Below are 15000 nucleotides of genomic sequence, written 5' to 3'. Positions count from 1 at the left end.
GAGGTCCACATCAGACAAATTTGTACTATCACTTACTCTGTTGGATGGTCCGAATCCAGTGATCCACCCCGACTTTCTCGGATGGGTTGTCCGAATCCAGAGGTACACCTCAGGTGTATTATTCCCTTGAACATCCTGCTGCCATTACCCAGAGGCGACCGTTGTACAAGAGCGAGTGCTGGCATAAGACCAACACATTTCCTGTGCTTTCTTTAGCTTCCGGCTCCGAAAGTTCGATTGACAGGGCTACCTGCGGAGGAGTCAGCTCTTTCTGTGAGGAAAAAGCAACGAGTTCGTTGTTCATTTCCCCGTTTCGGAAGAAACATAGAGAAAGTAGTATTTACTTATGAAGGAAACACTCGTTTGTGAAGAATATTCAGGTTACATAGGAAATAGCATACAAGAGAATACTTGAATGACAAAGACACTTGTCGGTTATTGTGGTATATTTGGGATAAAAAAGAATACTCGACGCTCTTTTATTCCTTCTGAAAATAAATGTTTTGACCTTAAAAACTCAAGACCTTAATGAAGGAACTCATACTTAATCCTTTTTTGCTGAAGCGTTCTGAATAAAGGCACCAGTGCGTTCTGCTACCGAGAGAGCGCTTTGATATAATCTACGTCGTCTTGAGAGTTGCGCGTCACCATTGAAGTGCGCGCTTGAGGTTGCGCGCGCGCTGCCTGTTGGAGGCATGTCAGCGCTCATCAACATTCCGTACCTGAGCAGCCTTTTCAACAGCTAGCTTATCTCTTGTCTCGTTATCTGTTTCATTCTGTAGATATCTCCTATCAATCAAGCAAGTATTCCTGTTTATTTAATATATATATATATATATATTATATATATATATATATATATATATATATATAACATATATATATATATATGTATATGTATATACATATACATATACATATATATAAATATATATATACATCTAAAAAGGATTAATTATGAGTTCCTTCATTAAGGTCTTGAGTTTTTAAGGTCAAAATCATTTATTTTCAGAAGGAATAAAAGAGCGTCGAGTATTCTCTTTTATCCCAAATATACCACAATAACTGACAAGTGTCTTTGTCATTCAAGTATTCTCTTGTATGCTATTTCCTATGTAACCTTAATGACAATAATCAGAAAGTCTGACAAGGGAAGAATCTGAGTCTCTCAATGATAATACTGAAGACGTCTTCGAGGAGTTCCCGAATATCTCTAAATTCCAAATAGGTCAAAACGGAGTCAGATTCGGATCATAAATTGTATTAACCAAAAGAAAAGAAACTGCTATCAACCTTAACATCCCGAAACCATCTTTCTTTGGTGATCCTGGTTCCGTTTACTTTGGTAACAACGCCTTAGGGTCTTAGAAAAAAAAAAGAAAAAAAGAAAAAACACTTCGTTCTCATCGCCAAGATAATCTAGATAATCCCGGATAAATCTAGAGAATCGGAAGCGTTCAATTAATACCTTGAGGGGAAAGCCTCTCAGTATTATTAACATAAGTGGTGATTTTGGAAGGACGAAAGGACAACAACAACAACAAAAGAAAAAAAAAGAAAAGAAGGAAAATAAATTTCGGAACCTTCAAAGCGATGATAAATCGGGACCCTTGCATCTTAAACCCACAATAGTACATACACATACACACACTCATATATTATATATAAATATATTATATATATATATATATATATATAGATATATATATATATATATATATTTATCCTCGCTTTGAAGGTTCCAAAATCATTTTTTTGTTGTTGTTGTCCTTTCGTCCTTCCAAAATCACCACTTATGTTATTAATACTGGAGGAGGCTTTCCCTCAAAGGTATTAATTGAACGCTTCCGATTCTCTAGATTATCCGGGATTATCTAGATTATCTTGGCGATGAGAACGAAGTGTTTTTTCTTTTTTTCTTTTTTTTTCTAAGACCCTAAGGCGTTGTTACCAAAGTAAACGGAACCAGGATCACCAAAGAAAGATGGTTTCGGGATGTTAAGGTTGATAGCAGTTTCTTTTCTTTTGGTTAATACAATTTATGATCCGAATCTGACTCCGTTTTGACCTATTTGGAATTAAGAGATATTCGGGAACTCCTGGAAGACGTCTTCAGTATTATCATTGAGAGACTCAGATTCTTCCCTTGTCAGACTTTCTGATTATTGTCAATGAAAGACTCAGAATTGATCTTTGGTAGACTTTCTGATTATTGTCATTGAGATTCAGATTCTTCACTTGGTAGATTTTCGGATCTTATTTTGGTAGAAGATACCGTTGTTGTTGTTGTTGTTGTTGCCGAACGTTGAATCTCTGAGTCTTACTCAGGATATAACTCATTTCTCGTTCTTTTCCAAAAGAGAATTTCCTGAATATGTTTTTAGGCGTAAATGATTTTACCTCTAGTAGAATTTCCGTAACTTAACATCGAGTTTAAGATGGCCATTTTGCGATAATAATGACCGAATATGCGATGACTTGCATTGAAATCTCAAGAAAGAATATCAGCCTATTTTTGTATTATTAATTTCGTGTATCATGTCCATTCATCACATCGTTGAATGACCTCATTGGTTCCAGTGCTTGTCCTTTGGCTTAAACCCCACATTCCATTCATTTCATGAATGATTTTCATACTTGCACCGAGGATGTCCTCCGTAAGAAAAGATTAAATTGCTGACTCGATTTAGTTTGTAACATGTATGAACTCATTACAACACTGATGCTTCAATTTCAGTCTGTAAAAGTTCGGCTTCTTTTTTTTCTTATAATTCTGAAGTTCTGATCACTGTTTCGATCTGCTGCGCCAGTGAGTGTCGTTGGGCGTTCTTTGACGTCACTGAAACAAACAAAAATAGATAAATGTTAAAAACTTGTGATTCCAACTTTCCATCTTCAGATTACATTGACGTCATCAGACGAAGATAAATGGTTGAGTTGGCTGGGTAACTTTACCGTTTTTACAGGTGACGATTTTGTTAGAAGTAACTGCACATCCAGTATGTCAGACAACGTAATATTGAATTAGAAGTAGGCAGAGCGGATCAAAACCCTTCACCGTATAACACTTAGATTGGTAGATCAGTGTTGAAATATTCCTGTTATAACTCCTTTTACTTTTGCAGTATGTTTTGAGTTAAGCTCAGTAAATTGGAACGGGGCTATCTTCTCAGTTTCATGAAGTATTTGATATCACCCCCAAATAGGCCTTTCCTTTTCTGCCAAGTAAGAGGAACTTCAGTCAGTACAGGACAGCACAGTGCATATATATTTTGAGTGCCCCCGCCCCCCCCCCCCCCCTCCTTATTGAGCTTAACTGAATTCCTGCCGTCTGTTTCGATGAGAAACGGACGCATTTAAAACGATGATGAAAGACAATAAAGTTGTGATCAGAGGACGAGCTGAATGACTTTCTAATTGCTTATAACTCGGTTTTATTGAGAGAGAGAGAGAGAGAGAGAGAGAGAGCAATTTTCAGTACGTCATGAAGCAATTAGAACTTCAGCCTTTATTAACCCCAGAGAAATTTTTCCCATCAAAGTTTCCCGTAGAAGGAAAAAATGAATTCCAATCGATTACAACAACCTGATTGTCTCTCATCCTCCATATATATAATATTCCGTGTATACAATACAGAATGTACGCTAAAGGTAGAGTTGAATTCGAAGCAGCTGCAGCAACAGAGAGAACTAACGACCCTTTTCCGCTGTTAGACGGCGCTGATGAGGATGATGATGATTTTGATAATGATGAAAATGTTGTTGATGATCTCTCGGCCCCTACGTATATGTTAGATGTTCTCTCATTTGCATTTCAGTGTCGTTGATGTGTGTATTTATACTTGAACATGTTTTGACTGTTGGTCCCACCCCCCTACCCCCCACCTCACTCAGAACTAATCCAAAGATGTGTTCGCTGTCTTCTTCTCTTTCAGTGGTAGTTGGCCGTTGCTTTTTACTCGCTACTTCTCTCGTCGAGTCTTGGAGGAGACATTTTGTCTTGGAGTCCTCCTCCTCCTCCTCCTCCTCCTCCTCCACCTCCTCCACCTCCTCCTCCTCCTCATCCTCCGACGCATTCTTATTAAAACGAATGTCACTCATTCATGTATTTGCTGTTATCATCACTGGCCTTCCTTTCGAAAGCGTTCCCTCTCATTCCTCTTGTAGCGGTCATGTAATTCAGTTTCTCTCTCTCTCTCTCTCTCTCTCTCTCTCTCTCTCTCTCTCTCTCTCTTTTCTTTTCTGTTTCTTTTCCTCCAACTCGGACGCGAAAGCCATCCGCAGGACTTTTATCTCTTTCTTTTGCGGGTGTATCAAAAATAGAAGTTAACTGCTTAAATTATCTCATCTATCTACTGTCAATTCTTAACACATTAAGTTGACTTTTGACTTGAATAGGTAAGGTCAGCTACTTCCGGACTGGAATTTGGAAACGCACACTTTAGGCCTAACCCTCACGTATTTCCCCAAATCTTCTACTTTTTCATTATACTACATTCTTAATTATGTTCAGGGTACTTTACGAAGAGATTAGATCTTTCTCTCTCAAGATGTACAGATATACACTCGCTTGCTTACAGTCCTTAAATCACTCGGCCAAAACATGACGATAGTCTGTCTGACCATCATTTCATCATAGATACCATGACGTAGAGATCAACAATGCTCTGGTTATTCATGTACAGAATTTAGAATATTTGAGAAAGTGTGTTGTCATACTCTTCCTGAAATAAGTAAGTCATCCATACACTCATTTTCATTCGTATCGATTCCTGTCCTACACAGCTTTTCTTAAGACCCTGCGCTTTTCACTTTTTTTTTTTTTTTTTTTTTTTTTTTTTGCAGTTATAAGATTCTCCCAAAGGTGGATCCTTCATGCCTCTCTTACAGCTAATATCAGCTTTGGTATAGACACTACATTATGTCCATCCTTCACACGACTCGGAGAGCTCCCCATATTTTCTAATTGACATCCCACTCAGCAGCGAATGCACCCTACTTAGATTCCCCGCTGACCTGCCACTTTTCTACTGCTGGAGCCTCCTTCCTCACACTATGCCCATCACTTCAGAGCGGAGGGTCGGGGGTGCGCAGACGGTGCTAGTCGCGGTAGTGGCGGCGTGGATGACTCTGGGGTGGTGGTGTCTTCAGGCTCAGGTGCGTTAATAGGCGGAATCCCAAAACCCCCAGATCCGCCCCACACCCGCAGAACACCAGACCATGACGAAGACCAGGAGAGTGATCATGCGCATGGTGAGTTTTGTATGGATAGGCTGATGGTGATACTAATAGTGTGGATAGGCTGATCGTGGTGATGCTTAGCGATATAAATGATGAGGGACCTGTCGCCATTGGGAGACGGGAAGGAGTGCTGGTGTGCGAGTGAGTGAACTGGATGATGGGAACTGGAAAGGAGCGTACCTGTGCGTGCAGGAAGGTGAGTGCGAGAGAATGCTCCGTTTCATAAGTGGGTGTTCACTGTTCTTCAACAATGAGGTGTTTTCAGGATATGTCTCTTCTAGCTCTGTTGCTAAATGGCATTTTCTAAAGACTGATTGGTATCACAGAAGACAAAAAAAGTGCCTTTTTTATTCCCTTAGCTTCTTGCTGGAGAATAATTCTAATGATAAAATTGTTTATTTGATTCATAGAGCGATTCTGTATCATTCGAGGTTCATGTGGAGCTTTACTTGAACCAGACCAGTTGAGAAGACATTGCAAGAGAAGCTTTACATTCAAGAAATACAGGTTGACACCCAGTGCCTTAAGAAGTAATCGAAACTCGTTAAAGTTTTCAGGAAGAAAAGCTTCCAGTTGCCAATAGAAGTAACCAAATTTGAGAACAACAGGCTAAATACAGTAGTGATGTGACTGTGTGACTGACTATCAGTGGATAGTCGGGGACCTTCACTGTCAGAATAAGGAAAGGGGAAGAACAATGTTAGTCGAGCTTGGATGAGAATATTTTTCTCTGAGATTATTATATCTTCAGGTTTTGATGCATTTAATTATACTCTAGATGACCAAAGGACTTTTCTTACTTCTGTTTCTCTTTAAAACTGATGCTGTGATAAAACTTAGATTTGTTGATGTTCTGCTTGCATGAATAGTGTGTATATAAACCGCTCTGTTGTGTTCGTGTTCCTTTTTTAATGTTAAGATAAGCATTTGTACTTAGCTTAAGTGTTATTATGCTCTCTCAGCTTGTCTTAAATACCAGCTGTTTTTAAGTAGCAGTTTATACTTTTCGTGTCACCAGATCCTCAGTATACATAACTTACAACACTACAACACAATCGTAGAAAGAACATTCCCACCCTTGTTCCCTCTCACATTAAAAAGTAGATGTTTCATTTACTTTACTGCTGCGAAATGAAAATTCGGGTATAGTATGATTCCGCTCTCTGTACCTCTAAATTAATTACTGTATCATATGAACTTTAAATATTTTTTTGCCTGAAATCCTCATATCATTATTATCATTATTTGGAAATGAATATCAATTTAATCCGTGGCCATGATACATCTTGCTCTGTAATTGGACGTAATCCTCTTATACACAAGTCATTAAATGATAATCCGGGATTCGAAGTACACCGTGATGACTGGTGGTATACTACATTGTTTCTTTACCTATTAATTCGTAATCAATTAGTATTGCTGAAGATGAGCTATGGTCTCTTTAGAAACCAATATTTAGACTGCATCGAACTTGCCCTAATTCCAAGCACTTTTGAAGTGACAGTAGGTCCTTCATTTGTATTCATTTGTTCAAGATTATGAGTGGTACATGACTATGAAATTCCAAATACCTTAAATGTAAAATCAAAAAGAAAAGCTCCATTCTTAAGAAGATTAAATATATAGATTAATTTAATCTAATCACCCAAAAGAAATGCGTAATCGACGTGGAAATGATCTGCGTGAAGGATCAGTGATGTCACTCATCTGTTTCTGTGCTATGATGCTGTCTCGTTGTCCAGTCGTTATTCATATGAGTCACGAAGATATTTTGTTAATTTGATGAAAAGCATCTTTTGTGAAGTGGTCAGAGCCCTGAGTCTTTTCTGTGTCAGGCGCAGAAAGCTTTCCAAAGCTCTCTTCTTGAAGTTTACCTGACATTTACCTTTTCTTAACCCATTGAATATGTGTCTGTCGGATTCCGTTCATTTGCAAAATCGAAATTGTAGTTATCATTCAATATTTGAACGAACATTCAAATCAACATGCATTATTACTTGGAAGTAAGGCCATGGGAACTTTTCGTTGTTCAACGTTATTCCTGGTATTGCTGCACACTATCTGTCTTTATTCCTTCTGTTTATGAATGACTTATATTTTCATTGTACTTTATGCTTTGCAAGGCTCTAGGTGTATAAGTGTTCATACTCGAAAATTATGATACAGAGCCATATCTTCCAGTTCCGATGTGGTACATTTTCCAATACTTAACACTTACACTTCACATGTTTCCATATACGTCTTGCAACATGCGATGATGTCTTAAACATTAGTTTAAAGAAGTTCTGTCAGTGTTGCTCATTTTTATAGGTACACTGATAATTAGATAAATAATTTTATTTTTATTATTATTATTATTATTATTATTATTATTATTATTATTATTATTATTATTTCCCTTCACTGGTACCCTTGCTTTGGAATGCCCAGAGATGTATTCATATAGCATGGACACTTACAACAGAGAACTTGTGGACTGTGGCTTCACTTGTAGTTTCAGCCTTTTATGTTCATGTTAGAATGAAATTTTACCATTTAGGAGGAGGAGGTCAAGAAACAGCATGTAAATTCATAGTACGATTGAATGGCAGGCCTTTTTTGAGAAGTTTAATAACTCCTCTTATATCATTTGGAGGTTACCTCAGTCAACATTGTTTATTTGTCTACGGTTACAGGTTTTTTTTTTTTTTTTTTTGCTTTGTCAAGGTATTCTGAAATTTGCTTTTATTTAAGTGAATACACTGATCTGCTAGGTTAATATTTTCTTGCGTCGAGTGACTTTTCACTTTTACCTTCTTGACAGTTTTAGTTTTCCTTCACACGTCCACACTACTCATGAGATTGAAATTTCATCTCGGTTTCAATTTGATAGGTGTGATATTTGTTCTCGTTTCCACATCTTGGAAAATAGGATAAATTTGTTCTAGAAATCTTCTTTGACTGATATTTCAGAAATTCATGTTGATGACAAACGGAGATTTGATCAGAGAGTCAGACTTGGGTCTGTCAGTAGCAGTTTTGAAATGACTGTTGACTGGTGCGCCAGGCAAAAGCTTCTCTGTATCGCATGAATGTTGATACAGTTTTCTGTGAGGGAGTGTATTTCAGGTGAAAGATGACACTAGGTTTACAAGTATACAGTTTGCAGTGCCACTTACATATTGCATAAGTCGACCTAAGCATGCATGGTCAAGTTTCAGCATTCATTTCTCTCATATTATATGAAGAGTTCAGATGTTCAGTTTTGTTCACTCTTGATAAAAAGATGGGGTCTAACTTCAATCTCAGTATCATAGTTTCCATTTTTGCTTACGTGTAATGTGTGAATAACAGTTTTTCTTTATTTTCAGAAGATTTTAGCAGAGAGCTCAGCCAAAGAAGTACCGGTATTTCATTACTTGTACTACTTTTGACCAGCAAATTGTAGTATTAGTGAAATATTGTCATGCCTAATAAAGTATAAGTTTTATGCATCTTAAACTCATTGGGTGTTACTGTTAATTATAAAATTGACTCTGTCGTCAAGTTAATGAAACCATTGATAATATGCTTCTTTTTGCTATATATGTAAGGTTCATTCCTAAATTTGCAGAGCTTAGAGACCAGAGTAAGCAGCCATATGTCTTCCTATCCACTTCCTGAATTCCCTCCCTTTCCACCTTCCCTGTAGATAGAGCGGCGCCAACTGACGCCCGATTGACAGGCTTGTGTTTCAGGCTTCTCTCCAGGGCCGGGCTCAGGCCGGGCAGATCCGGCCCACCCCACTAGAGAGGGCGATAAATATCGAGGGCCAGTGTCCCCAGCATCCTCCATGGCGTCGACGTTGGCGTCCTCTGTTATAGGTGGTTCCTACATGGAGGTCCGCAAACCAGATAGGGCTGTACGACGTAAACGCCAAAACAGCGAAGGTGACTCTTTGGTGTGGGAGCGCCATCGAGGCTGTGAAAGCGAGAGCGAGATGGTTTCGTCCACGTCCTCTCTGAGGATCAACCAGCGCCGTGGCTCAGAAGGTAGTGATGTGGAGGAGGTCAAAAAGGGAGTGTTTATGCAGCTACTTGAGAAAGTACGTCTTCGCGATGACAAGAAGAAACATGAATATGAGAGTGACGCCGACGAGGGCCGAGCCTCATCTCGAGAGAGAATACCTGTTGGACGTGTCGTGCACAGAATTCCTAGAGGGAAAGTCTTATCAGACCATCAAACTGACCACTACTTAGACCTCGCAGCGGCAGTCTTCGATGCATCAGCAGTCCCAGAAAGGCCGAAATCTGCCTGTGATAACACCTTGTTAAGAGCTGCAGAGAAGCTTTATTCAGGCCTTGGTTCTGTTCGTGCCCTCAGTGGTGAACCTGAAACTACTGGTCGCATCAGTGCTGAACGTCTGGATGAACTTCGTCTGGCACAAGCAAGAGCTGTTGCCGAGGCAGTCTCTCGGTCGCGAGAGAGCTCATTAGGTCGAGCTCGTTCAGCCGAACGAGAAGAAGGCATTAGGACACCGAAGGCAGTTCCAGTGCCGAAGGTGCCCCAAGGGATTCAGGGACGTTCAGGGGAATTCAGCCTAGGGGAAGTCAAAGCCATAGTACACGCTGAGCAACTGGGGGGTCCCAGTCGCAAATCACCTGGCCGGAAGGACATGGAGACTATCTATGCTGTAGCTACGGTGCCGCGGAAGACGTCCTCCAAAAAGGAGAACATTTATGAGAATGTGCCAATATCGAGTGAGCAGTTTGGACAGCTATTCAGGGATGACTCCCGTCACTCCCGGCCAGTTTTTAAAAAACAGAACTCCCTTGACGCCCTGCCCTCGGAGGCACGCAAAGGTAGTGGTATTTTGAGAAAGGGAGACAGTAGTGGGCTAGCCGAGGGATCCGTCAGGCATGGAACCTTGAGAAAAGCCGATAGTTTTGAGGGCCATGAAGAAGCAGTGAAGACTTTGGTGGCAGCTGTCCAGGAAACAAGAATACTTAGGCGGAAGAAAACTAAATGATTATCAGTCATAGCCATAATATTTTTTAAAACACTTTCCTTGTTAAAACTTGTCTTTTGCAGCTTACCATTGCCCACAGCTGAAAATAGAAAACAGTTTTTATCTAGTTCGTTTCCAATTGTAGACAAATCGAAGGAGAAAGGGTCAAGTGTTTGAATATTGGCCTTTGTATAAAAGCGATCGTAAGTGACGTGTTTTTGAAAATCAATATAGACGCAATGTTAGACTCATGTTTGAATTGCGGTAATCACCAAAGAGTTTTATGTTGACTAGAACGATTTTAGGTGTAAAAGAGAAATGAAACGAGTGTGTAAGTTGTTTTATGCTTACAAAAATCTTGAAATATACAATGCACAGGCCAAACATAAATGAGTATTAAGTACCCTTTTACAATGAAGTATTGTGACACAGTGAATGTGAAAGAAAATCCCATGTAATACACTTAAAAAAGGTTGTGATTTATATGCGATAGTGAAGGAGAGTGGCATACATGCATCCATACACACAGACATACACCCACATGTAGTACACACCCACACCTCAAAGGGTCGGGCTCCACTTCGCCCGACTGCCCTAATCTCTTGAGAAAACGAGAAAGAAGAAAGCTCAGTCTATTGGTACTCCGTTTCATCTCACCAACAACACGAACTGTATCCCATCATGGCTGGTTCTCATTGTTATCATGTATCGTGAATAACTCGTTCTTTTTTTCATCAGGGGTTTAATTATGAATCATTACTGTAAGAGATTGTATTTCTGCATCATGCTCCAGGCTGGGTAGCTCATCCCCGTTATAGCCAGTGTCTCATGTTAGGAATAAAACACATTGTTATGGACCTTCATAATCATATGGGATGATTATGGCGATGAGGTCAGTGAGGTTAATTAGTCTTTTATACCTGTGGAGGTTTCCATATAAATGATGCGAGATCATTGATATATATATAGACATATATATAGACATATATATATATATATATATATATATATATATTATATATATATATATATATATATATATATATATATATCTTTTTCCCCCAACAGAATCATCTGCCAAGTTTTGAATATAAAAAGAATAACGCTGCCAATTGTAGGTTATAAAAATGAATCTTAAACTCAGTTGCTATTAGATCATGGCTTTCCTGTAGCTCAACCATTAGTGTGCATTTAAGGTCAATAAAGGCCCAATCTGATGAACTCGGATCCCACCCATTCCCCGCCAGACACAGAAATGAAATTATGACTGAATTTCAACCCTTCAAAATGTAGAATAGTGAAATGTATTCAGTAAATTACGTTCATGAAGAATCCTTCAATGTTGCAATCACCCAAGGGCCAATACTCATCTCAATCAAAAATCTCGAAGCACCAAGCAAGCAAGCAAGCAAGCGAAGCAATCAATCAAAAAAAAATCATCCAATTCTAGTCCTAGAGGTGTCAAAATATTGTAGTTTTAACCCCCCCCCCCTCCCCCCTCCCATCCTTCTCCCCTTCAGTATTCAAGGTAAATTATTGAACGTAGCTGTCATTTCCTGTTTCATGAAAGTCACGTATATAAACATATATATTACATTTTAAAAGAATAAGAAAATATGTCTGTATCTGTCAGTAATCATTTTGGTTTTAGATTTCTTCTCGGAATGATGATTTTTAGTGTCGACCTTGGGAAGATGTCGCTCCCAGTTTATAGGCTTCTATTTCAACCCCTCCCCTCCCCTCCCCCTCTCCCCCTCTCTCTCCCTCTCCTCTCCCTCCCCTCCCCTCCCTCTCTCCCCTTCTCCCTCCCCCTCCCCCTCCTCTCGCTTTAATCAACCTACGTTTCCAGCTCAATCTCTTTTGTCACGTTAAGTATCTATTTGTGTCTTGTTCTGCTTGTCCTCTCTCTCTCTCTCTCTCTCTCTCTCTCTCTCTCTCTCTCTCTGATTCATTCCTTTTTTCCTTTTGGACTTTCTCTTGAACGATGCACGCACATACAAGACCTTTATACTACAGATACTATTGAAGAAACATCATTGCCATGGGACATAGAGTTCATTTTCGTTCGTATGATGTATTGCGTTTGCCTCTCATAGTTTCTTATTTTAATAGTTTTATAAAAAGGAAATAATCATAGTATTAAGAGTTTGACTGTTACTGATGAAATGTGTTTTACTACGGATTTAAAGTTCACGCAAATGGTTTATTACAAACTACATTATGATATGGTTAATTGAATGTAAACTCCCACTTAGGTATATATTTCAACCTACTTAGGAGAAAAGCATGTATTCCCCTTTTATGTAGATGAGAATAAAAAAAATAAAAAGTAAACTGTAGGTTTCTAGAGATTAAAAATTATGTATATGGCATTAACAGATATTGTAAGAGGAATAATGACTTATGATTTCGTTGCGTTCCGTTGTAAAAGGTGACCAAACTTCTGACGAGCGTGAGAAATTATTGTTACCCTATTTGTATGATAAGGCTCCCGGGAGTTTACGATTTCATTGGCCGCTCTTTCCGTCAACGCCCTCTGCCGCCACTCTCCTGCTCCTCCTCCTCCTCCTCCCCCTCCTGCTCCTCCTCCTCCTCCTCCTCCTTGTTCAGTTTTCATTGTCCGTCGACAAGAAATAAAGACAGACGAAACGAAGAGAGAAAAGGAAAGTGAAGAAAAGCAAAGGAACAGCTCTTGATGCTGCGTCAGTCAGCGAAGGATTCCTTTCCGCATTTGCTACTTTCCTCAGCCAAGGAGGCCACTTTCTCGTCTTTATTTTCCTGTTCACTGACATAATGCCTATATACATATATATATATATATATATATATATATATATATATAATATATATATATATATATATATATATATATAGATATATATATGTATATGGTATATATATATATATATTGTCTTTTTTTTCTTCCGTTTTCTAAGCACTGTCCTTGTCTTTGTTGCTGTCTACAGATGTGTTTACTCTCCAGATAGTCTTCATCGCGTTCTGAAAACCTCGCGAAACGACCTTGAAATAGAAAGTACTATTTCAGACCGACGTACACAAATACATGCAACGCGGTTATGCGTGCATGCTCGTGCGATCACACACACACACACACACACACATAAAGTCACGTGTGTTATCAGGGTAAAAATAAAGCATTCATATTATCTTCTTCGAGTGTCATGCTATGCACAAGGACAATTCTTAGAGTACGATCTCTCTCTCTCTCTCTCTCTCTTCTCTCTCTCTCTCTTTTTATAATCTGAGCAGTGAATCTGTCTTTGTAAAGTCTACTGGTATGAAAAGGTCTTCGTAGACAAAATTATAATATATTCGGGTTCACATTTATCATTTCTGAGATAAAGGATGAACCATCACTACCGTCAAAGGCAGTTCAGTTGCCCAAAACTTTCATCGAATCGAAGGGACGTAGTTAGCCTATTCTTTATACAACTTTGAATACAAGTATTAAAAAAGAAATCTTAAAACATAAACTTGCCCTTCTTTTTCCAGTCTTAAAACCCTCCGTCATTTTCATACAAATAGACTCTGCATTTGAGAAATTCGCCCTTACGGGGCGGCGTCGCAAGGACAAAAATCCCTCGCGAGATATACATTTTATTGTTAAGAACGGTTGCGGTCGAGACCGAAAGATATTCTTCTCCCTGTATGTCTGTACTATTGTCTTTCCGTCTCGATTCGGATCGGGGAGGGAGGGAGGCTGAGCAGCGACTAGAAACGTGCGTCTCGCTTCATCTCTTTCTTCTTCTTAGGAAACTTGGTCTTAGTTTCGCCTTTTTTTCTTTTTTTTAGAGAGAAAAATTACAGGTACGGCCTTTGTTTGGTGTGAAATGTCAATTATATCTTCAGTGGAGCCCTCTTGATCATTAATGCCATCGGAACATTAGTTATAACCAAAGGTTCTGATATTTAGTTCTCTAATTCGTTAAACTAAATTTTTCCCAGAATTTGAAATTTCTTTCCCTTCAAACTTAAATATTCATAAGTGGCAAATTGCAATTCCTATTGCAATTTCGTTCATAAAAGTTTAACAAAAAAAAATTCAATTACAGTTACGTCTTCATATGAGAAATAATTATTTTTAATACCTTACAGGATATTTTCAAGTGCAGCTCTTTGAAATAAAAATGATTCTTTGTAACTACACTTCAGCTGCATGTAATTGGTGAATACTGTAGTGCAAACATGTCATGAATTGAAATTCTGAATGATATTTCTTTCATCAGTACTATTCTGTACTCTCAGAGGACCACCCAGCTGTCAACGGCAAAATTAGGATAAAGTTGACGACCCAACGAATCATTGTTTTAGTGTTGCCACTTGTTGCATTTCAGTGAATCTCATTCGTTATCTTGTTGTTTATACGTTCGCTGTTGCTATCTCTCTTCTCCCTTCTTCTCCTTGTTGTACGATGTTCTTAGCCCGCGCTTTGCTCCTCTAGAAAGGATTTTTACTCAATACCTCCGAAGGCTCTTTTTTGTTGTTTGGTTTTGTCAGTTTCTTTCGTTTGTATGAGATAATCGTCTCGGGTGAAAACACAAACACAACACAAAGAGGAAGAAAAAATAAAATGTAAAAAGGTTTGATGTTGTACTGGTTTCTCGTGTCTGCTAGACATTTATTTTATTTTTGGTCTTTACCTTATGTAGTTACACGTTCATTTGTCGGGTTTTCCAGCTTAAATCGCATTAGTTTTTATTATTATTATTATTATTATTATTATTATTATTATTATTATTATTATTATTATTATTATTATTATCTGTCATTCCA

At 38.6% G+C, this 15000-nt stretch overlaps 1 protein-coding gene across 4 annotated transcripts in view; it reads left to right on the top strand.

The window, feature by feature from the left end:
- The window catches only part of LOC135219238 (RING finger protein 207-like), a 206740-nt gene extending 195525 nt beyond the window's left edge, over positions 1 to 11215 (top strand). For all 4 annotated transcript variants that reach the window (XM_064255834.1, XM_064255833.1, XM_064255832.1 and 1 more), the window contains 2 exons: positions 5071 to 5252; positions 8957 to 11215. In XM_064255834.1, the coding sequence (XP_064111904.1) occupies positions 5071 to 5252; positions 8957 to 10227 (1453 nt within the window). In that variant the 3' untranslated portion in view covers positions 10228 to 11215. The remainder of the gene's footprint in view (positions 1 to 5070; positions 5253 to 8956) is intronic.
- The last annotated feature ends 3785 nt before the right edge of the window (positions 11216 to 15000 follow it).

This window comes from Macrobrachium nipponense, chromosome 1 (assembly GCF_015104395.2).
Source record: "Macrobrachium nipponense isolate FS-2020 chromosome 1, ASM1510439v2, whole genome shotgun sequence".
Classification (NCBI taxonomy): Eukaryota; Metazoa; Arthropoda; class Malacostraca; order Decapoda; family Palaemonidae; genus Macrobrachium; species Macrobrachium nipponense.
The sequence above is the reverse complement of the archived record's forward strand: the minus strand, read 5'-3'. Positions and strand labels throughout refer to the sequence as shown.